This window comes from Bactrocera latifrons, unplaced genomic scaffold, assembly GCF_001853355.1.
Source record: "Bactrocera latifrons isolate USDA-ARS-PBARC rearing strain unplaced genomic scaffold, ASM185335v1 scaffold_151, whole genome shotgun sequence".
Lineage (NCBI taxonomy): Eukaryota > Metazoa > Arthropoda > Insecta > Diptera > Tephritidae > Bactrocera > Bactrocera latifrons.
In genome coordinates this window covers 519672-545426 of record NW_017534975.1, presented here as the reverse complement: position 1 = coordinate 545426, position 25755 = coordinate 519672, and the positions used below count along the sequence as shown (strand labels likewise).

At 35.8% G+C, this 25755-nt stretch overlaps 1 protein-coding gene and 1 long non-coding RNA gene across 2 annotated transcripts in view; both read left to right on the top strand.

Moving 5' to 3' along the window:
* The window catches only part of LOC108965959, a 33648-nt gene extending 23462 nt beyond the window's left edge, over nt 1-10186 (top strand). Inside the window, exon 3 of the long non-coding RNA XR_001993154.1 lies at nt 10167-10186. This is a non-coding gene — a long non-coding RNA (uncharacterized LOC108965959). The remainder of the gene's footprint in view (nt 1-10166) is intronic.
* Nucleotides 10187-10238: 52 nt separating this feature from the next.
* On the top strand, nt 10239-19865 carry LOC108965942 (receptor-type guanylate cyclase gcy-8-like). The gene is made up of 7 exons (XM_018928619.1): nt 10239-10765; nt 11959-12175; nt 12432-12704; nt 12781-13897; nt 13965-14063; nt 17002-17106; nt 17167-19865. The coding sequence occupies exons 1-7, from the start codon at nt 10582-10584 to the stop codon at nt 19183-19185; spliced, it is 4014 nt and encodes a 1337-aa protein (XP_018784164.1). The 5' UTR covers nt 10239-10581; the 3' UTR covers nt 19186-19865.
* The last annotated feature ends 5890 nt before the right edge of the window (nt 19866-25755 follow it).

Below are 25755 nucleotides of genomic sequence, written 5' to 3'. Positions count from 1 at the left end.
GCGATCTATAAAAGTTTTGTGCGCAAATGCTAAATATAATACTCGTAGTTATCGCATGTGCAGTCAAAACGCAATCAAAAAAATTGTATAAATAAATTAGTGATTATTTTATTTTTCAATCTAACAATCCTTGAACTTTAAAAATGTTTGTTGTTGCATACATAATATTTTAGAATGGCTGCTTAAAAGTTTTTATTTAATAAAATTAATAGAAAATATAATACATTAAATATTATAATAATTTAATTAAATTTTATAGAAATGCTGTTACTAACGTGCTAATGGAAACAAAACATTAAGATAAAAACAAAAAAAATTTCAAAATGTTTGCATAAAAAAAACCAATAATGTCTGACAGCTGTCAAATAATTATAATCAAGCAATTTTGCATCCTATATTTTTTGCAAAATCGATCTGCATTAATGTCGAATATTACCAATCCTTTCTCACACTCGCCCTTATTTCGCATAATTTATATTAGTATGCATAAATTCAACTCAAATTTCGTTTTAAATAAAATTTAACAGTTTCATAAGAATTTCCGATTCTTATTTTATTTTTTGCGTTATTACAAAATCAAATGCTTCCATAAACAAAATTATCGCGAACGACATAAGCAGATCCACTGAAAATCTAACCACAAACTGTGATAGCGAAACGTCTGCAGCATGAAACAAAAATAAATGTTAAAAAACAAATTTGTGGTAAAAATAAACAACATATTAAATTTTATTTACGGGCGTATCTAAGTACATCTGCATTCCTATTGAAATAGAACGCAAAAAGTGAAAAATTTAAAAAATATATTAGGGTTTATAGTGGCGATATAAAGTTTGGCGTGAAGTTTGCAACAGCCAGAAAAAATGTTCTTGTGTGTAATTTTTTTTACTTATGAAAAGAATTATCGCTTCGGTGTAACTTTTTTAGTATATAGTATAAATAAAGGGTAATCCATTGTATAGTTCCCTACTTAAAAAAAAAAAAACACGGATACTTCAAATTTAAAGGAGAATGTTTTGTTTCATTCGAAAGAACATTATTTGGCATTTCTTTTTTGAAGATTATCTGTTTCAAATGATGGCCGCGGCTACGTCTTAGATAGTCCATCCGTTGAATCCAAGTTCCGATGATTCGTTCGAACCTTTGTACTGGTAACAGGCGAATGACACGCATGATGTTTTACTCCAAGGCCTAAATCGCAGCGAGATTGTCCGCTTAGTCTTTCGTCTTTTCATATGCCTACAGAAAAAGTCTAACGGTATGATTTCACATGATTTTGGTGACCAATCGACCTGCCAAAACGTGAAATTATCCGCTCACAGAAGTTCTCTCAATAAATCCGTTGATGCGATGTTTGAGAAGTGAGGTCGAGTTGTTGAAACCAAAAGTTGGCTAGATCATCAGCTTGAATTTCTGGGATAAAATAGTCGGTTATCATGACGCGATAACAGTCGGCATTGACGGTTACGTTCTTACCAGCATGCATCGATGATTCCACCAGACCACAAACTACGTCAAACAGTTGCTTGTTGAACGATTATTCACATTGTTCAAGCGTAAGTCTTTCAATGATGAAATGCTAAGCAATACTGAACAAACATAGCATGGCTTCACATGACACACATGTGATCTGACAAAAAAAAGGCTATTGATAAAAGTACCGCTACTTGGGTCACACGTTATTCCTTATTATTCTTTACACTCAAAGCTGGTGTTGAGGCTACCAGGTGGCTTCCATGCCATCACGTAGACATAGAATTTCCTTTGTTGTTTGTTCTCTTGCAATTCTTAAAATAAATATTCCTGTAGAAAGTCATAACTTTCTCCCGTCGAATATAATTTGGGGAAACTTTTAAGTACTCTGATCCGCAATTTAAAATTTTATGATTAAAAAAAGTCACTCTCGTATACTTGTACTATTTAGTAGTTTAGTCTTTAATCTATAATCAGACCTCAGTAAACTAATCGGAAACCGGTTAAATACTTGAATTTCTTGACAAAAATTTAATTATTCAACGAAGTATTCAAAGTATTCTGCTTTATTGCAAAATTTGGTCATGATGGCACCTTTGAAATTATATTATAGATTGTACTACATAGTTATGAATATATTCTGACCTAGAAAGTGATTTTAGATATAGAAAAGCAAAATTTGACGGCGCATAGTTCTCAGCTGTTTTATACTTTGTTTATTTATCTATAGCGTATACGAGGTGTGTTCAAAAAGTAACGCGAATTTTGAATTTTCGCGGGTTACGTATATTCGAATTTCGAATTTTTTATGACGTTATGTTGGTACTCATGTCTCTCACTTATGCCGACAAGCTCGGCTATTTTGAATGTTCGTTTAATTGTTGACAGCTGCTTTGCTTGCACGTGTTTTGGATCGTCTTAGATTTTTACCTATTCAAAAAAATTGATCAAAGAACCTGTATCAAATTTTGTGTGAAAAACGAAATTAAGTGCGCGGATGCATTACGAATGTTGACTGTGGCATACGGAGAAGCTACTGACAAAAATTGGCTTTTGCACCACGATAACGCCCCTGCTCACACATCGTTGCTTGTGCGAGACTTTTTGGCCAAAAACAACACACTAATGATGCCGCAGCCACCGTATTCCCCAGATCTGGCCCTCTGTGACTTTTTCTTGTTCCCTAAACTGAAGRGGCCCATGAAAGGACGACGTTACGCTTCTCTTGACGAGATAAAGACGGCATCGAAGGAGGAGCTGAAGAAGATAAAAAAAAATGATTTTTTGAAGTGCTTCGGAGATTGGAAAAACCGTTGGCACAAGTACATAACAAGTGTATTTGAAGGGGACAAAATAGATATTCATGAATAAATAAATAATTTTTGAAAAAACACAAAATTCGCGATACTTTTTGAACACACCTCGTATATAAACTTTTGATAATTATCGCATACTTATGCATGGATTTTGGAAATGAAATGTAATTAAATTAACATCTGAATGTAAAACACTTGTAGACAATGTCTTTTCATTCGGCACATGTGGGCTAACTCGAAACTTACAATAGTTTCAATGCTAATTTATATAATTTGCTAGTTTTGCACTTAAATTAACGGCTTTGAAGTGACAGAAATGATCTTCGCGTATTGCATAAAAATTTATGATGTTGATGGTTGACTACCCGGTTAATGGGTTTTTGACAAAATACCATCAAAAACAAAAATAAAGAAACAAAACTGGTATTAGATGTGATGGCAAAGCAGGTTGCAGAATTAGAGATACTCACCTATGTGTATAAATACATACATATGCATGTATATATATATATAAATGCATAATGCTTGTCGAAAATTTCTAGTGCGCGCTCACATAAATTTATAGTATTTAAACCATCTTATCTACAAGATATGCGCATTAGTTGGGGTCAGAAATACATTTACAAAAACTGTTTTACTTCAAAATATGCTTTTTGATAATTGATAGTTATTTTCGCAACTGGTTGGGAGAAATTTAGTAAGATTTTCTCAGAATCGGACTTCTCTGCGATGTAACTATTGTAGCGGAATGGATTATACATAGTTATCAATTATCTTCTGAAAGGGTTTGAGGCAGTAGCTCTTATTGTTGAAGGAAACTGTTTGAATACTCTATATGAGCTAACCCAAGGTTATATCAGCTTCGTAAGCAATCGCCGTTCCTTTTAGCAAGATTGAATTGACCTTCGGCTTTATTGGTGTGGACACCGCTTACGCGATTATAGCCGAGTATACAACAGTGCGACAGTCGGTCTTCCTTTTCACTGTTTGATGCTTCCAAGTGTGTTGAAGTACCTCACCACCTGGTCTTTCCAACTGAGTAGAGGTCTTTCTCTTCCTCTGCTTGCCCCCGGTGGGTACTGCGAAGAATACTCTCAGAGCTGGAATGTTTGCAACCATTCCGACTTCTTCTTCTTCTTAATTGGCGTAGACACCGCTTACGCGATTATAGCCGAGTTAACAACAGCGCGCCAGTCGTTTCTTCTTTTCGCTACGTGGCGCCAATTGGATATTCCAATCGTAGCCAGGTCCTTCTCCACTTGGTCCTTCCAACGGAGTGGAGGTCTTCCTCTTCCTCTGCTTCCCCCGGCGGGTACTGCGTCGAATACTTTCAGAGCTGGAGTGTTTTTGTCCATTCGGACAACATGACCTAGCCAGCGTAGCCGCTGTCGCTGAACTATGTCAATGTCGTCGTATATCTCGTACAGCTCATCGTTCCATCGAATGCGATATTCGCCGTGGTCAACGCGCAAAGGACCATAAATCTTTCGCAGAACTTTTCTCTCGAAAACTCGCAACGCCGACTCATCTGTTGTTGTCATCGTCCAAGCCTCTGCACCATATAGGAGGACGGGAATTATGAGTGACTTATAGAGTTTGGTTTTTGTTTGTCGAGAGAGGACTTTGCTTCTCAATTGCCTACTCAGTCCGAAGTAACACCTGTTGGCAAGAGTTATCCTGCGTTGGATTTGGAACCATTCCGACTAGTGTCTTTTAATTCACTGAACTGTGTATGTCAATGCGTTGTATTTCTAATACAATTCATCGTGTCATCGAATGCGGCGTGCGCCGTGGCTAATGCGCAAAGCATCATAAATCTTCCGCTGAATGTTTCTCTCGAAAAGTCGTAACGCCGACTCATCAGATTTTATCATCGTCCATGCCTCTAGATGATGAGTGTCTTGTAAAATTTGTCATTGTTCGTTGAGAGATGACTTTACTTTTTAATTGCCTACTCAATCCGAAGTAGGACCTGTTGGCAATAATTATTCTGCGTTGGATATCGAGGCTAACGTTGTTGTTGGTGTTAATGCAGGTTCCAAAATGGATGAAATTATCTACGACATCGCAGTTATGACTATCAACAGTAACGTGGGAGACAAGTCGTATGATGACTTTTTGTTTGATGACAGGAAATATTTCGTTTTGTCCTCGTTCACTACCAAACCCATTTGCTTCGCTTCTGTGTCCAACTTGGAGAAAGCAGAACTAACGGCGCGGTCATCGACGTACGACAGCAGTTGTACACTCTTCTACCTTGTCTATTCAGATCTGCAGCTCGAATTCTTTTCTCCAGGAGTAGATTGAAGAGACGCTGGAGAGGTTGTTGTTGCCTTGACTGAAACAGGTATCGAACGGCTCAGAGAGGTCCTTCATAATCCTCACGGAGCTTTTGATATTGCTCAACGCCAGTTTACACAGACATAGCGGCATAAAGACAGCTCCTTTTCGTGAAGTCAAAAGCAACTTTAAAATCGATATTTGACGCATGATGAATATCTGGTTAGTTGTTGGTTTTCCAGGCCTAAATCCACACTGATAAGGTCCAAGCAGTTTGTTTACGGAGGATTTTAGTATTTCACAGAATACGCTCGATAAAACCTTATACCACGGTAGTTGACGCAGACTCTGGGGTCTCCTTTTGTGGATTGGGCAAAGCACAATTAAATTCCAGTTGTCGTGTATGCTGTACGTTGGGAGCTTGATATGCCGTCCCACGTTCCCTTATACCGAGTTGCTGATGAGTGCAAGTCGAACAGAACAAGGGTCGACTGTTTGTTGTGATTGCAGCTTCTCGACGTCGAACCTACGTTGGGTTTGTTGACGTGCATTTGCTGCTGGACAGTGGCGGGTGCGTATCTTGGCTCCAACAATATATTGGTCTGAGTCATTGCTATGACCTCGGAGCGTACGCACGTCTATAACACTGGAAAGAACGAAAGATTCCTCAGCTTGAATAAGGTCTTTGTTTTCCTCCCACAAATGGTAAGAATCTAAAGAATCTTATTTAAGTTGTAATGTTTGATCATACAAATCAAACAGTTTGATTCTAAAAGTCAATTACGTATCTTCCGTCTATTATAACATGACCGATCTGGTTGGTGGCTTTTCGGTCCGAAAATAGCCAGGTTGATTGGGGAATTTTTCGATGCTGGAATCTAGTACTACAGACAACCATATTTCGGAACCCTGCTAAGTCGATCAGACTCAACCCATTTGAGGATGTTTCTACATGGAGGCTGAATTCACCGAACCGTGTACCAAAGAAAACTTTGTTGCCCACCCTGGCGTTAAATTTTGATCTCGTGGCGGGGGCAGCTCTCATAGGTGCATAGATATCTCACATCGTTATTTTCTGTCAACGGGCGTGGGCATTATGTTGAAGAATTTCAAGGAAGGATGTATAAGAAAGGCATCGGTTGCTTTATGCTGCACAAGAGGAGTTATTGGTAAAGAATAAAGTCTCCCCCCAAAAGTATTCCTATGGTTTTATGGAACCATCGTCAAGGCCATAATGTTTTAAGAAATTGTTGTATGGTGGAAGGCGTAGTAAAATCCTTCGTATTTGCAATGATCCGGGTGTAGAAATAAAAAAGAACTTAGCAGATTTGTGCTAAGTTCAAAGCGCTTAGTCAAGAGTAAATATATAACACTAGAAAAGTTTTATCTGTCTTAACGAAGGACTGTATATAGCAGTCCAAGTGTGATACCCCACCAGCTTTCTGGATCGGAATAAAACTTATTACTAACAGTGCTTCTAATACTCTTATGTATAAATGGGCAAATTCGGTCAACACATTTCCTAGCCTACAGATAATAATTTGTAAAATCGGTTACGTACATGAAGTATATATCTAATATAGTGATTTTCCAACTTTGGTTCACTTTACCCCATATATGTATATCGGTCAATATATAGCATATCTTTACAAAATTAACAGATTGTATTCCCTTGAACACATTATAGTTTTGTGATTATTGCTTTTTAAACCTTACATATTTATATCGGGGCTTTACAAAAAAAAGTACGTTTTTATTGATTTCGGTGCAATAATGTGGTTAAAAAAAGTACGACAGAAAAACAGCTTTTGGAAATAACAATTAAAAATATTTGCATTTTATTCCTAACATCAGCTGGGTAAGAAGATCTTGTTAGAGGGTTCACAATGTCTTTCTACTCGCAATAAAAATCATATTTATTTACGAGGGTCAATATTCTACACCAGTTTTATAAAACAGTTCAAGCTAAAAGGGGAATTATGCACACCTAAGCTCAATTAGACAAAGCCTTATTGAATAAAATAATAAAACTTGTTGACAACAATTTTGCCATCCATGCGACTTTTCCTTAAAAATATTTTGTTTTCAACCAAAAAGCAGCATTGGCATTTTCCACTGGTATGTAAGTGAAACAATGAACTTTTGTTATTCGATACAGGAAAACATACAGTGCTGCATAAAAGTAATGACTCAGCGAAAAAAGCACGCGACTGTTGCCTTTTTCTCTGCTTGAAGCCATTAAAGGCGCTTATAATATAATATATAATGCGATAACCAGAGTGAGTGGCCTTATGTAAGTCCCCTATTAGGTTACAATACGTTGTTTTGAGCACAAAAATATTTTTCAATACAACATTTTGAAAAACAAAAAAAAAATGCAAACACTGCACTACGACGCTACTTTAATTCGAAAATATTTAGTGTCATTTTGATGTCAATACTCAGTTACATAATTATCGAAATTTCGAGAGGAAAACAATGAATATTAAACACTTGACAGCGTGATAGGTGCATTCTCTTCACATGGGATCGCAAAAATTTATCAGCTCACTGGCACCAATCCTTTTCGTACAATTCTAATACAAAAGTAGCCTTTTCCAAAAAATTCGACTCCTCAAAAAAAAAAAAAAAAAAAAAAAAAAAAAAAAAAAAAAAAAAAAAAAAAAAAAAAAAAAAAAAAAAAAAAAAAAAAAAAGATGGAAAAGTAGATGAGACCTACACTAACTATAACTATTAGGCTCTCATTCATCAAATCCAACTGTCTCTATCAATTTTAACAATTTTCATGCATATGTTCTCTTGGTTTATATTGTAGCATTTTGCTGTTTACTAGTGATTTGTAAAATGTCTGCATATAAATAATCGAATTCAAACGAATTTGATCAATGAATTGAATTCAGTAATCGCACTTGTCAATCAAGTGAGGTTATGTAACTGAAACACTGAGATTATATTTGTTGCTCTAATGGCTATGGCAGTGTGTAATGCAATGTAAAATAAGTAATGCACATATGTATACTTGGGGTAATAAATATGGATATTTGCAGATATTGAATTAAAACATTTTCCTATGGGTTGCGAATGTTCGTTTTAGAGTTCGTGGAATGAGCGATAAGGGTATAATATTAATATTTTAATTTACTTCCTTCAATAAATCTATTTACCAGTTAAATATAATATTAAAAATCTGCTGCATTAGTTCAAGATGAGTGAGATCAAAGATTCAAAACAAATACTAATTTAGTTTTATTAAAAACATCCTCCTTTGAGGATGACTTTGTGACTAATAACCGACAAATGTTTTAAGCAAATTTTAAATTTCTGATGATGGTGAGTTCTCCTCCAAAGTACTTTTTTATAGGTTGGGTTTTGAAATTTATTTTTTAACTAATTTAAGACATGTTAAATTTTAAAGTTTTATCTCTAAAACTCGCAATTCAAATACATTTCAATTAAAAATTTTTCTAAACTAACCAAAACATATTATATATAACCTGATCCAAGTTCGAATGTGAGACAATGCAATGCAATGAAAACTCAAAACTTTCTTACTTACGTCAGGTCCTTCATCACCTGATAACTCCAACCTAGTTCAGGTCTTCCTTTGCTTCGAAAACCTTCAAGGCTGGAAGGCCAGCGCAGCCGCTGTCTCTTAATTCACTGAACTAAGTCAATGCCTAGGCCAAATGTCAAATCAAAATAATCATTACTGTTTAGTTCGGCAATTTGAGTGAAATTATTCAACAAAGAAGTTCCATTAAATTTTGTGTGCGGAATCAAATTGCTGGTGCCGAAACGTTCAGAATATTGGAAAAGGCGTAATTGTTTATCGCGAACAAGTGTTTTTGGTTGGTAGAAATTATACAAACAGGGTTGAGAACGTGTTGACGACGCACCACGGAATAAAGGAATTAGTGCTTGATCCTATCGGCATCGTTAGAATATCGGAAGGATGAGTGAAAACCATTTTAACATTTAAAACCATCGTTAACGTTTTTGAAACCATGCTTTCCGACTATCAGAATATCATCAAACATATTATTACTACCGCTAACTAACGGAAGATCAATCGGCCGCATATCCTGACAAAGGTGAACGGAAGCCGAAAAAAGCATGTCAAAAATCAAGGTTATGTTGACAGTTTTCTTCGAGGTGTACGCTCCGATTTCCTTCCAACGGTTCAAATTTTTCACAAGGAATACTACTTGAGTCTAATGCGTCGTTTGCGGGAAGCTATTTGTAAAAAGAAGTCGGAATTATGGGCCTACAAATTTTAGTTTTTGCAACACGATAATGCATCGTCGCATACTGCGTTGATTCATCGTCAGTTTTTCTACAAATTGCCAACCAAAATCTTGCCGAAATCACCGTATTCGCCCGATTTAACTCCGTGTGACTTCTGGTTATTTAGCAAACTCAAATGACTGCTCCAGTTAAAGCGTTTCGAGTTAATTGAAGGCATTAAATGTAAATTTTCTAAATGCATTGAAGGCTATTTCTGAAATTGACTCGTAACAACTTTTTCGAGGATTGGAAAAAACGTTGGCACAAGCGTATTGTGGCCAAGGGGGATTACTTTGAGGGGGACGACATTGATTTTGAAGAATAAATTTTCGAAATATGAATAAAGTTTTACTATTTTTGGCTCACAGTAGTATATCTCCTACAGTCTATCGATCCGAATGGTGAAGGATTTGTCGAATTTGGTCTTTGATCGTCGAAAGAGCCACCTGTTAGCAACCATACCATATATAGTACATAAATGAAAATAATCCCAGACGACTGACTATTGCATATGTATATAGCTATACAATCGATTCCAAGAAATGAGATTTTGTGTTACAACTCTTTTACTTAAGCCATTTTGAAAGGTTTTTACTTAGGATTAATAGAAAGTTGGCAAGAAATTACAATAAAATCGAACGAGTGTATATCTTCAATGCAACTGATTGTTTAAATAAACTCAGTTTACTTTAATGCCAACGAATAGTCGAATACCTTATTTTTTCTCGTCTTAGTTAAAATATATTATACTTAGTGTATTTAAACTCTTAATAATTTATTAACCATTCTTCCTTTTCAATTCTTCATTTTCAGAAAAAAAAAGTATACTGGCTTATAGACATTAAAAAATACAATTAAATTGTATCTCGAATAAATATACATAAATATTGAGAACAAAATAAGAAAATAATAATAATAATAATAAGCTGCCATTCCGCTACTGATATAAAAATCGGATAAAAATTAAATTAGTTAGTGTGCTTGCGAAACAAAATTGCAAGAAAAAAATTCACACTTAAGTGCAAATAAAAATCGAACGAAAATTTGAAAAAGACAATTAAGAGATACAAAAATATTACCGAAATAAATGGAATGAACTAAAAACTTTGACCAGGACGACGGCGAGGAAACCACGTATGCGCAAACGTTGAAGTGAAAGCGGTACCTCGACTGCCGATTCTAAGCATTTAATTTACACCAGAATTTAAGACTGAATCTCGGCTCAAATATGCAGCGTATTTCGTTTGGAACACTGCGGCCAACCTTTCAACTATGTTGGTTTGTTGCTCTTGTGCTCTTATTCGGGCAAATAGCAGCAAGTGAAGGAATGGTGTCTACAGAAGCGTTGGCAAGCACTGCATACAAAAAGAAATATCCACATAATTTTGATTACAAATGTTTCACGAATGACGGTAATGTTAAAAATTAGATTTACAATTCGATACTAATATATTTATAATTAATACATTTACTTATGTATATATGTGTGAAGGCAGATCATACTATTTTCAAATTATTTTAGTTGAGCTTAGAAGCACTGCGCATCCTGAAATTTAATTCTAAAACTATCTGACTTATAAAGCGCCTCCATGATTGGTTAGATTAATTTAGTCTGGTCGGCTAATTAGCCACACATTGACCAGTTTTTGTCTTTAGCGATGTCAGATTAGTGAAGTGTCTTTCAGTAGTTCACGAGAAGTTGTCATCCTTCAGTACGCCAGCGTTTAATATAATAATCATTAGGTTATACGGTCTCACAAACGATATCTCTTCAGTGTCTCATACCGTGAGGCATGTTTAAGCGTTGAATGCAGGACAAGTGCAAAATATATACTTCATTGTTTCCCTGTTGCCTTGCTCTTGAAATTTCCCGCAGTCCTTTCGGTTTGTCAGTCCATTCTGCAGACGGATGCCGTCAGCACACTATGATCCTACAGTCCTTTCTATCAAGAGTATTTTTGAATCATTCTGATCCTCCGTTGTGCAAGTATTATAGACAATGCGTGAAATTACCTATGCCAGTCACGTTTATAGTCGACAGTCGTATACAACTCTTTGCAATCTCTCCCACTATCTCATTGCCATCGATGTAATCTGGCACTCCGTAGAAGTGAAATGAACTATGACCGAAGATTTCATCTGAAAATTCTCCCGCTGTCAGCAGTCATCCCGCTGATTTTGCCCTGCGGTTTTGAGCCAACGGGTAAGCAGGTTTAATACATTTCAAGAGCTGCCGTTGGAGTGGTTTTTAGGGTTCCCATTATGCCAGTGTAGCAAACCGCTGAAGCTTTTCTGTTGGCTTCCGATACGTAAATTTCCGCATGTCCGTCCACCACACTACAGCGGCTCCATGACAAGTTATAACCTTAAGTATGTTCATATAATTTTATGGAACTTAAATATAGAGAAATTCGCTAAAAAGCTAAGCATTCACAGTTGGTTGGTAACAATTGAAAGTTGTTTAAGAACTCGGAAAAGTTAAAGTTATCAAACCCTTTCAATTTTCAGGAACCATATTTTAAGCAGAGAGTAGTGTATTGATTCTCGATATCAGTTTTGTTAAAATTATTGTCATGCATTTAATTATTCGTTCTTTTATTTACAGAACCATTACCAAATTTCCCAAATGTACGAGATGATTCAATTGGCCTGCAAGTTTCCGATCGCGCCTTACATCAAGTAATGAGTCGCATTTTTGCCATCGTTTTGCGTGAGAAACTTCATTATCGTAATGTCTCACTAGTGCCGCTCGTAAATACAGTCAATGTGTCTGTATATCAATTTGAAGAGATCAATTATCGCAACATATTCGATCAGTTGAGGTAAATAAAACACAAAAAACAAAATTAATTGATTGGTTGAAAATTTCAAATATCTAAAAGTGGATATACTGGAAAAATGTTTTTGTATTCTCTCGCAATATGTTGTTATGTGCAATTTGTAACTTGAATTATAATTGAGATGCCGTTGTGAAGTTTTGTACATGTTAACCTTGGCTGGTATTTTCTTTGAAAAAAATAATTATCCAAAACCTGCAAAAAAAGATTTTTGAAATCATAACTATTCCGTGTTTTGCAGATACTTGCCTGACGGGATTATGACAATGATCAATGTAGCTGTTTGGATGCCAGCGGTGGTGCGATCTATAGTGCCGGAAACAGTTTTGGAAGCTGGCATATCAATAACACCCGGACGCTTCGGCTGGTTTGTGCCGAAAACACAAGTCGATATGCCGCTAGAGTTGGCTGCATACAGTCTACACTACAGCATACTTCTCAATCAAACGCATGGCGATTATGGACGTTACGTAATACCGGTAGAAATTCTAGATAAAATGCGTGTCGGTAAAAAGTGAGTAAAATACATATCACGACTCACATACTCGTGTTCCAAATATATCCAAGTAGTAAGTATAAAATTTTAATAGCTACGAGGAATACATAAGTCCAAATTGCGTGGGAAGAACATGTGTCACACTGTTGGCCGAGCACAAACCCGACACCGCCTTCGTCATGCATCATATAGCTAGTACCAACAGTTATGTCAACGTGCTTTGGTTGGGTGCGGATTTTCGTGAGAAGCTGCGTCAACTCCATGGCAAATATCAGGACAAACTTAGCGCTGAATTGCGTCATAAACGCTTTATTGTGGTGCACTGGACGCCATCCATTGTGATCGATGGCGAAATTGAGTTCTATCAAATCACGTTGCCGCGTTGTGAAGACTTGTCCGTATTACATTTAACCGCTTGCAAATATGAGCTCACACCGGTACTCAAGTACTATGAGCAAAGTCTGACCGACGAGCGCTTGGTGTCCGCTTTGCGTGAATTTCAAATATCCGATCACATGCTTCAGTTGTTACAGCTGAGTCCACATTGGCACAGCACCGAAACCAGTGTCGAGGATGTGTACAATAAAGTGGCATGCGATTGGCTAAAGTCCAACGAGAATACATACAAACAATGGATTAGTTCTAAGTCGCCAATTACATTATATATTGGTGGCATATTTCCATTAACGGACTTCAGTCGTGGTCATCAGAATCTCGAGAAAGCCGTTAGACAGGCCGTTAAAGCTGTAAATCATAGCGGTTTACTGAAGAATTACAATATCGATGCGAAAACTCACGACGGTCAGTGTAAAGCGGACGAGGTTATGAAGATATTTATACATTATTTTTCCGAGCCGCGTGTCTTGGGTGTGCTGGGTCCAGCTTGCAGTGAAACCGTCGAACCAATAGCGGGCATATCGAAGCATACCAATATGGCGGTGATATCGTACTCGGCAGAGGGCGCCACATTTACCGATCGTCGTGCTTATCCGTACTTCTTTCGTACGATCGGTTCAAATCGTCAGTATGAGGCCGTGTATGTGGAGCTAATGAAATTTTTGGGTTGGAAACGTGTTGCCGCACTTACGGAGGATGGACAAAAGTATACCGAGTATATATCGCATATGGAGGCGGCTATGAAACAACAAAATTTGGAATTGATTATCAATAAGAAGTTCTTAAGTGATGTGAAGGCTTCGGAAATGAACAAAGTAAGTCGAATATCACTTAAATTGATTGTCAAATAATAATTTTTATCATTAAAATATTTGATTTTAGCATTTATTGGATCTAAAAGAAAAGCACGCCAAGATCATTATTGCGGATATACATAGTAGGAATGCTGAGCTGGCGCTTTGTGAGGCCTATAATTTAGGTGTAAGTTGTTACATATGAATACGAAAACAAGTAAGGAAGGGCTAAGTTCGGATGTCACCGAACATTTTATGCTCCCGCATCAAATACCGTATTTGTGTAAAGTTTTATTCCGCTATCATCATTGGTTCCTAATGTATATATTATACAGAGAAGGCATCAGATGGAATTCAAAATAGCGTTATATTGGAAGAGGCGTGGTTGTGAACCGATTTCACCCATATTTGGTACATGTCATCAGGGTGTTAAGAAAATATTATATACCGAATTTCATTGAAATCGTTTGAGTACTTCCTGAGATATGGTTTTTGGTCCATAAGTGGGCGACGCCACGCCCATTTTCAATTTTTAAAGAAAGCCTGGGTGCAGCTTTCTTCTGCCATTCTTCCGTAAAATTTAGTGTTTCTGACGTTTTTTTAGTCGGTTAATGCACGTTTGGTGATTTTCAACAAAACCTTTGTATGGGAGGTGGGCGTGGTTATTATCCGATTTCTTCTATTTTTAAACTGTATATGGAAATGCCTGAATGAAACAACTCTGTAGAGTTTGGTTGACATAGCTATAGTAGTTTCCGAGATATGTACAATGTACAAAAAACTTAGTAGGGGGCGGGGCCACGCCCACTTTTCCAAAAAAATTACGTCCAAGTATGCCCATCCCTAATGCGATCCTTTGTGCCCTATTTCACTTTAATATCTTTATTTATGGCTTAGTTATGAGACTTTATAGGTTTTCGATTTTCGCCATTTTGTGGGCGTGGCAGTGGGCCGATTTTGTCCATCTTCGAGTTTAACCTCTTATGGAGGCAGGAAATACGTGCACCAAGTTCCATCATGATATCTCAATTCTTACTCAAGTTACAGCTTGCACCGACGGAGAGACAGACGGACGGACAGACACACAGACATCCGGATTCTGACTCTTTTAGTTTTATGACTTACAAACAACCGTTATTTGAACAAAACTATAATATTCTCTTTAGCAACTTTGTTGCGAGAGTATAAATATATAGTAAATGGCTTAAAATTTCTTAGTGGGGTTTCCGATGGAACGTTACTCATAATACCTTGCGGCAAGGAAAGCCAGAGTCATTATGAGCTAATGTGTTATTTTTTTGCCTGAAGATTGACAAACTATGAAATAAAAGGGATCGAACATCGTGATATCAGACAGTAAATTCAAGGCTATAATCAGTATGGGATTAACTGCCTTAATTTAATCCAAAAACAAGAAAAAACGTTAACTTCAGTTGCACCGAAGCTAAATACCCTTCACAGGTGCACTTCTGTTAGTAAGTTTGTATGAAAGCTATATGCTATAGTAATCCGATCTTTTTTTGGAGATTATATTATTACCTTAAGCAGTAATCCATGTAAAATTTCGTGAAGATACCACGTCAAATGTGAAAGTTTTCCATACATGAACTTGATTCCGATTGTTCAGTTTGTGTGGCAGCTATATGCTGTAGTTAACCGATCTAAACAATTTCTTCGGAGATTATATTGTCGGCTCAGGAAATTATCTATACCAAATTTCGTGAATTTAGTGAATCTTGACAAATGTGAAAGTTTTCCATACAAGAACTTGATTCCGATCGTTCAGTTTGTACAGCAGCTATATGCTATAGTTAACCGATTTGAAGAATTTCTTCGGAGATTATATTTTTGCTTTAGAAAATAATCTGTGCCAACTTTTATGGAAATAAATGCGCAAATTTTTCATACAAAAACTTAATTCCGTTCGTTCAGTTTGTATGGCAGCTATATGTTATAGTGGTCCGATATCGACAGTTCCGACAAATGAACAGCTTCTTGAAGAGAAAATGACCTTTGGAAAATTTCAAAATGATATCGTAAAAACTGAGGGACTAGTTCGTATATATACAGACAGACGGACATGGCTAAATAGACTCAGCTCGATATACTGATCATTTATATAATACATATATTTTATAGGGTCTCCGACCCTTCCTTCTGGGTATTATAAACTTCGTGACAAACTTAATATACCCTGTTCAGGGTATAACAGTAAATATATTTTTTCTGGTTTCTTCCGCAACTTTTGTAAACCAGGTTGGCTATTAGAGCGTCATAGAAAGGTTTTGCTAAAATATTTCAAAGTAAATTACACAAAGTCCGTTGAATTTGTCTCTTAAAAGGGTCGAGTATTATTAGATAAGATATACCAAACTTCGAAAATATTTCAGTATCTGCCATTCAAGGTACGCTTGGGCGTTTTCGATATTTTAAAGTTAAGCGGTTTAGTTACTCTGTGCTTTTTTGGTATCGATGAAAACTTCATTGCCTTCACTGTCTATAAACTACTAGCAGTGACTGTATTTGATGAAGTTGAAGCTTCGGAGTCGTATATACCCAAAGTTTTTTTTTAAATAAATTTATTCGTTCATTTTTGAAAATAGTATTTTGGGATACACTTGGACTGATAAAGACTATTCCTTTGTAGCTTCGGAAAACTTCTATAGTTGAATCGAAGAAACGACTTGAACATAACCGAAAAATTCAAATCTGGTGAGTCATTTTGTTTGAGTTTCTGTTATTTCACAGGGATGCATTCAAAAATGAAGTGCGAAAAAGGGAAAGCGAACCTTTTGTGGTCGAAGAGTTCATTAAATATCTTGTAGGGTACTGAATACTATGCGGTAGTAGTTGATCAGTGCTGGGTAAGCTTTAGTGAAGTCAGCCATAAAATAATATAAAAATATATTGGGTCTTCGATCTCTTTCAATTTTGCTGAAAGTGAGACAAAAGTGTTCCTGCTGTGGTTACGTTATATTCAGATATCAATACAAGTCTTTTTATTCAGTAGTTCGATACAATGGCTGGGATTTTCTCAAGAAAAATTTATATACAATCTTGCCATATAAATAAACTAAGACTTCGGATTATTAACGTTTAATAAAATTTTGGATCTGCCTCCATAGATGACAGCCTACGACGGTTATGTTTGGTTCTTGCCTTCATGGATATCTAAAGACTGGAGCACTTTGGCTTTTAATCACAATTGTACAAAAGAGCACTTAAATAAGGTAAGGACATGTGTAGTGTTTTTGAAGAATACAATAGTTAATTTAACTATTTTCCCCCAGGCTATAGAAGGTCATTTCAGCATAATGCACACACCTTTTGGCGATCTTAATGCTACCATGCAGGAAAATATAACCGTACGAGAATGGCTACATACACATTCCCAAACAAATGATGTGCTCTCGAATTACACCGGTTACGCATATGATGCCGTTTGGGCTTACGCCTACGCAGTGGCAAAGTTGCTCACGGAGAACGAAGACGCGGTAAATAATTTGCGTAGTAAAAGTGTAGTGACGCGTTTGGTACAGCTCATTTGGCAGACAAATTTCACGGGACTCTCTGGCCGTGTACAGTTCGGCCAAGGCGGTTCGCGCATCACCGATTTAGACATCGTGCAATGGCGCAATACACAATTTCATTATGTTGGCAAATTTAATCCACGTATTGTAGGTGAGGGCAATCTTATGCGTACCAATGGTGGCCGCTTGCAATTGAATGAAGCTAAAGTGACATGGTTGGAAAGCGGTGGTCAGCGACCAAGCGATGGGACGTACGACTGTAGTTTTGCACTGTTAGCAAAACTACTCAATAAGGATTGTGAGAGCGCAGCCTTCACGTTCACGGCTGTGGTGTGTCTTTTATTTGTGGCAATTGTTTCGCTAACATCTTTTCTCTTCTGGAAGAAACGTTACGACAAGAAACTGAAGCGTTCAGCGAAAATAATGAAAAATTTCGGTATTGACTTGCTGTCACCGTCGCGTAATAAGAGCAACACGCTTGACAAATGGGAAGTGCCGAAAGAGAATGTGGTGCTTAATCGGCGCTTGGGTAAAGGGGCGTTCGGCATGGTGTATGGTGGTGAGGCACAGATTGGTGCCAGTGGTTGGACGGCAGTGGCAGTCAAGACGCTAAAAGCTGGCGCCTCCACAGAAGATCGTTTAGATTTTTTATCCGAAGCAGAGGCTATGAAACGTTTAAATCACAATAACATAGTCACACTCTTGGGTGTTTGCCTGCAAACCGAACCAATTTACACCATCATGGAGTTCATGCTTTATGGCGATTTGAAAACATACTTGCTGGCGCGCCGACACTTGCTCAACGAGAAGGTGACCGAAGACTCGGATGTCTCCTCGAAACGTTTAACCATGTATGCCATGGATGTGGCGCGTGGACTCGCTTACCTCGCCAGCGAAAAGTATGTACACCGCGATGTGGCTTGTCGCAACTGTCTGGTGAATGCCCAGCGTGTCGTCAAACTCGGCGATTTCGGTATGGCGCGCTCCACATACGAGAGCGACTACTATCGTTTCAATCGAAAAGGCATGTTGCCTGTACGCTGGATGGCGCCGGAGTCTCTAACTTTCGGCATGTTCACGCCTGCCTCAGATGTTTGGGCGTTTGGTGTTGTGCTATACGAGATAATCACTTTCGGTTCTTATCCATATCAAGGTCTAACTAACAATCAGGCTTTTGAATATATTAAAAGTGGCAAAACTTTGCAAATACCGACCGGTGCGAAGCCACAATTAGAGGGTTTGCTTAAAGCCTGTTGGAGTCATGAACCCAAAAAGCGTCCAACTGCTTCAGAGATTATCGATCACATTTCGAATTATCCACGCTTATTGACGCCATGTTTAGATGTACCGAGCGCTTCGGTAGAAATGCCCGAAATCGAAAGTGATGAAGTGGAACTTTTACCTAAATCACGGAAATGCTCACCGTTCAGGTGTGATTCAACGCTGGATATTTTACCGCAAACCAATGTGACGAACCATTTTATAGACTCTAATGATTTAATCGGTAGCACTGAGTCAGTCGTACATGAGACCCTAGAAATTCCTGCCAGCTATACATTAGATGTGTCTCCAACACCGCTTTTGAACAATAACAACAACAATAATAATACGATACATAATAAAACGTTCAGTTTGGATGATTTTCAAGCGACCACACCAGATGGTTATAGTGTAATGTCACCGTTGTTTACGCATCGCATTAGCGAAAGCTCTGATTCCTCGCAAGCGAGATTGTTGAAGAAGTCCTCTTTAGAGACGCTGCAGCAGACAGAATTCTAATCATTTTCGAACATACATATGCTGCTATAAAAACCAATTTGTTCAAATTTCATGTGGTAGATTTCGGTTGTAGATATTGTTTAGTTTACCTGATGGTTAACGCCACTTTTATTTTGGTACCATGCACACATTTGTAAATATGCATTTATCTACATATATACCATATATACATACGTACCTACCGACATACATGGATATGTACATAAAGTGAAATTATGAAAGTCAATGTTAATGTAAAGATTTGCTTTAGCTAATTACATAAGTAGGTTAGATTGCTACAAAGGTTTGAAAGTCATTAATTGATTATGTAGGCAAAAGAGTGCCATTGAATTAGATAATAAGTGGTTTCTGCGTAGTAAAAGTGCAAATAGCTAAGATTTTAAGTCTAACTCTCTGTAACCACGTTTAACGTTTTAATTTTAATAATTTTTTCAATAGATCTCATCTTCAAGTTGTGTCTACCCTAATTGAAGTAAAGCTAATTGATTTGCAGGAAATGATCTATGTAATTCATTCTATTGCCAATAACATATAATGGAGAGAAAGAGATTTATTTCGGTACCAAATTTTTCAAGGCCCATACCATCAGTGCCATCAAACGCAACTATAGTATTTTATTAAATTGATATTTTTTTATGGAAATTAAAATTAAAAATGGATATAATAATTTTTAATTTCAAATTTGGAGTAACAAAGATTTTTTTTATTATTTCTTTAAATTATTAATTATAAACTTGCCATTAATATCTTTTTTATTACGTTTAAATTCGCGTTTGAAATTTTTATTATAAATTTTGAGTCCCATTTTGGGAATTGAAAATTTTATTTTTAATATTTCAAACGGTATACGGTGAAAATTATATTTATTTAATAATAATAATTCGGAACATAATATTTGAAATTTGCTTTTAATTAAGATTTTCGATATTAAAGAATTACAAAAAAAAAAAACAATAATTTCAATTTTAATTCAATTATCTTATTAATAAGTTATTTGTAATCCTAGGAGACACGGTTGCACTTCAGTTACCCTCACAAATGCAAGTTATTCTACCTACTTAACTTCAGCGCCATCTAGCGGATTTATTTATTACAGACCTCCTCCTCAAGCTACTTATATAATTTTCTTTATTTTAAAATGATCCACCAAAGATGTGGTAGTTACAAGCGTCATATAAATCTCAAATACAAACATGTCTTCCAGGGTAGCTTTTTAGTACCAATGACGCTGAATATTATGCAAGAAACGATGTCGGAAAACCTCTCTCTTACTAATTTCGATAGCAGATGAAGGACAAATGTTAATATGTTTCTTTTTCTTCTTCTTCATTAGCGTAGTCACCGCTTACGCGATTATAGCCGAGTTAACAACCGCGCGTCAGTCCTTTCTTCTTTTCGCTACGTGGCGCCAATTAGATATTCCAAGTGAAGACAGGTCCTTCTCCACTTGGTCCTTCCAACGGAGTGGAGGTGTTCCTCTTCCTCTGCTTCCCCCGCCGCTATTTCAATGCCGTCGTATATCTCGAACAGCTCATCGTTCCATCGGATGCGATATTTGCCGTGGCCAACGCGCAAAGGACCATAAATCTTTCGCAGAACTTTTCTCTCGAAAACTTGCAACGTCGACTCATCCGTTGTTGACATGGTCCAAGCCTCTGCACCATATAGCAGGACGGGAATTATGAGTGACTTATAGAGTTTGGGTTTTGTTTGTCGAGAGAGATCAAAAGTGGGGTCTCTCATCCGAGGTTGTTGTTGCGTTTTCATTGGGTTGGTTTTATTATGTGGCGGGTCCCAAACCCAGCGCACAACCCTATGCAGGGAATGTTTCGCCTTCTCACTTTAGCTCGCCTTCAAACGGATGTTCTTAGGCTACCCAGAGGATACTTGGTCAAGGGCCGGAAGTCGTGAGCTGCTTGAGTCATATGTAAAAGAATCGTTTCTGGCCACTCCCAAGTGAATGGCGATCAGAAAACTTTCCTCACTTGCGTGAACTTCTACACATGACTCCATCCTAATATGTTAATATGTTTATAGATGCAAGTTTAATGAGCTTTAGAAATTTTAATCTGATACTTTGAATATATATCTGAACACTGCGATGATTAAATCAACCGGACACTAATGTAAAACCTCAAGTCATCTTGAGGGTCCATGAAGACAATATTGAAAGTACAAAAAAATAGTTTGGATATGGTCACTTGAGACCTGTTGGTATTGGATCCATAACGAGCTTATTGATTTGTAGGAGTGGTTTCTGTTTAGAGCTTTATGAAAGGTGTCGAACATAAGACATATTTTGTAAAAAAATATACAAACTATCGAAGCTATAATAATAAACCTTAAAGATATTTTAGCCAATTGGAAATAATAATATTTGCAAAAATAATAATCATGTGCTATCTTATCCTTTCATGCGTAACACATAGACAGTCTAAAAAACTTTAGGCACCTAATTGAGTGAAAGGCTTTATGGACGCCTTTATGTGCCGGAAATGCGCCCGGCATTTCTATATATCCGTCCAAAGGGTATACAATACCAGAAAGATATTGAATTTTGCTTTTGTAGCTTGTCTTTTCTGGAATTTTAATTAACTAGAGCACCGCTCGATTGGATTTTTGTGAGATGTTTTCGGGCATATATTATCGAAAAGTCTGGCAATTTTGCAGAAACTATGTTGTAAAAATAGAGAATGTCAACTCTTTCACAGGAAAATAACTTACGTATCTAATGCGCTGTCATTGAGAAATAATCTTTATTGTATTTAAAGCGCTGTGATTCCTCTGGGCAGTTTATTTAAGGTTGGTGTTAGTTTAGGATGAAATAGGTATTGTAATCAAGTCTATAATCAAATCATTTACTATACCTACAAAATAATATTATATAATTTACTTAAATAATTTACAAAAATACTTACATTTCAAAGTCGTGGAAGTTTTATCATCAATCAATATGAATCACAAACTTACTGCCTTTTGAAAGCATCTATTTAAAAATTAAGCTGAGCCTTTTGACTAAAAGTATATATTGTTACTAGACACCTGCAGGCATTTATAATATTTACACCTACGTAGTACCTAGCAATCAACTACTTATCAAAAATGCCGAATAGAACAAACATACAATCGATCAAAAAGAGATAGAGCAGTTTGTTGAGGAACTTACACATTATCTTGTGTTGAATATAACTAAATAAATCGTCTTTTTTTCATGTGTAAATTTAATAAGAAGAGAACAGAGTTCAAACTTAGCAAGTAGTGAAGTGGCGCCCAAAAAATTATTATTTCAAATTTAGTTCTGTTTTAAAAATTCTTCAAGCTATAAAAAGTTACGAGACAATTGTCGAAATCCATAAATGCAATTATTGACTATTATAAGGACACAGACAATTTAGTTTTCGTTTCAGAAAAAAAACTGTCTAGAAATAGATCTGTCTTGAAACAGAAATATTAAGAAATTGGTTGATCTTTTTCGAAGCTTCAAAATGGTTCAAAATATATGCCCCACTTTGCTTCTGACTGCCTCTACACAGGCACATAAAGTTTATATTGCGCCAAAAGTGTGACGTGTATTTTATTATACACAAGCATTAAAACATCATGACTGACATTAATTTTTTTTCTTCGAGGACTCGAGAAAGTAAAAAATTTCGTAAGATTTTATATTCACTTAGAAAAATTAATTTTAAAAAATTCGGCTCCTTTGAGTTAGCAATCCGTTAGCTTCAGTTGTCAAAACATGTATCTAGTTCTGAAAGTGCAAATCAAAGTTGTTTTTTTTCTTAAGGAGATTTCCATTTTTCTGATAATTGCTCATTTCGATTCATTTTGGGACTTATTTCTTTTTCTGTTTTTTATATATTACTACTTTGTATATATTACTACTTTTTTACCGTGAAGAAACTCTGAAAAATATGTGCTATTTGGTAAATATAAGGCACTATGGTGAAATGATGATCTTCTTAAACTATTTGTTTTACTATATCATTTAAGATTATCATTTAAGATTATTTATAATAATATAAATGGTTGAGATTGTATCTTATACCTAAACATATTTATATGTAATCTACAAAATATATTTAAATTTACCAAATCAAAATTTGAACCATTGTGAAAACAATTAATACCGCATAATTTCGAGTGAGCCATTTTTTAGCTTTAGTAGAACAGGTTAAAATGTTTATCAATATTTGAAGTAAATAATTTGGTTCAGTGGTTAAAAATGTTAAGATTGGAAAAGCAAGACATACTCGTACATACGAAGGTATATATTTGCAAAATACCAAAATAAGTAATAATAAGTTTGCTAATTTATATGCTTTTATGTACTATTTACAAGTATGTATAAATGTAAATGTGCATAAAAACATATAAAGTGCAGATTGTTCATTAAGTTCCTATTGTCTCGAAAAAGATAAATATCAGCAAACTATTTACATACATATACACATAACGGTAGGGTTAAAGCTATACACAATAAACTATTTTTCTATTCTATTAATTTAAGGTTATATATTTATATACATAAATATCTAAACATCTGTATATATTTAATGAAAATTCTTAACCTACTTAAACATACATGCATCCTTTTTATACATCGACCCAAATTTAATATTGTTCATCATGCTTTATTTTATGTAACAAGAAAAATATTTACTATTTGACTTTAATGAATAAAAAATAATTCATTTTCATAATAAGTAGAAAGTGTTTTTTTTGGTTAAACTGTGCGCTGCTATTTCCATAGAGAAGAGAGTATGGTCAGCGTAAACTCTACACAAACATAGGAGGAACAGTGGCATAGATAAAATGATACGAAACTCTCGTATTGGTTCTCATTTTTCTCTCAAACGCGTTCCCTGATTATTTGACAGCGTTGGAGATCAGGGAATTTTGAACAGCTGATAGGAGAAAAGGCGGAATGCCTGAAATATAATTAACTGACGAAATCAGTTTGCATTTTAACATTTATATATATGCATTTTCAAAGTGTTTAATTTAGTGTTTCGTATAATTTAGCGAAAATTTCAATAATAATAGAAACTTGTGGTCGGAATATATATCCAATATATATGTAAATTATGTTTTAAGTTATAGCAATTAATTATTGAATACATTTCTCTTAAATATGTGATGTTTTTTATGAATTATTTTGTTTTTCTGTTTATTACTTATTTCAAATAGTTACATTAATTATTCAAAATGTATTTACATATCTGCGTACTTATTAGTACTAGCATACAAATTGTAATATTTTTTATGAATTGTTTTAGTTTTTCATGTATATATAGTATATATAGTAGTGTGAAAATTGCAAAATACCCAAAAGTTAATATAAAATGGGATAGGTTATAAAAATTGCTAGTTTTGACAGCTCTCTCGAATAAAAGAGTTTCGTATCATCTTAACCATGACAGTGGAGTAACGAACGATTAGGGGGTCACATACTACTAAGAGCCAAAAATAGTATGACTTTGTTTATCATTTTAAAATTCTTAATTTATTTTTCAAAATTTAAGGCATTCTTTTTCAAGTAATTTCCACTGTTAGTCTAATTCCGGAATAGTCTTCAATGCTAGTAGCTATTCATATTTATTGTCTTCAACTGAGTGAAAAGGTTGCTCCTATCGCTCCGTTTGAGTTTACGGAATTGCTAGAAATTCCCCACGATATTCGGCCACTTGATTGCCTTTTTCCGGGTAGTGTGCATAGATTCTAGAGTCATTGCCAGTAATAGTACGATTCATGACAACCTGGTAGTCGGAAAGCATTCCTTCACAGACGTTATTGTTTTTCGAAACAAATTGAGTTGGAACCAATCGTGCTTTCACTTTTCTTCGGCCCAAATGATCTTTCAAAATGGTTTTCACTGATCCTTCCGATATTCCAACAACGCCAGTAAGACCTCTGACTGTAATTCGTCTATTCTCGACCCTGTTTGCATAATTTGTATCAATCAAAACACTTGTTCGCGACAAATAATTATCGCCGAAGGCCTTTTTCTACATTCTAAACGTTCCGGCTCCAGAAATTTGATTCCCCACACAAAATTTATTAATTTATTATTATTTTTGTAAAATAATTGCGGTCATCGTAAAAATCGCGAATGCTATGTACTTCAGAGAGACATTCGTATATTAAACACTAATGATTAGTTTTGTGTGACATCTATCACAGATGTCGTTGACTGTTATATTTTTTGGATGTTTTAGAGAAAAAATTTAAATTAAAAAGTATACTATTATTACTACTTCTTTGCCCGCAGTTGGTAAAGGCCAAATGGGTCACAATCAGACACTTTACTTTGCATGGTCTCATGCTTCGACCACCCCTCTTGAAGTTACTGTGGTATCAAATTATGGTTAGCGTCGAATGGAAAATGACTTCTCGTGCTTTCTGCGTACACTCTGAAAATGTTTACAGTATAATCACACATATTCTTTAAAAGAGCAACAATTTTCTGTGCTACCATGAACACCAAAGAATCCTTTAGCACTATAGAAATTTCGTCCTTTCGAATAACAAGAATCTACTAATTTGCTCGTGAAGGTCAAATACCTAATC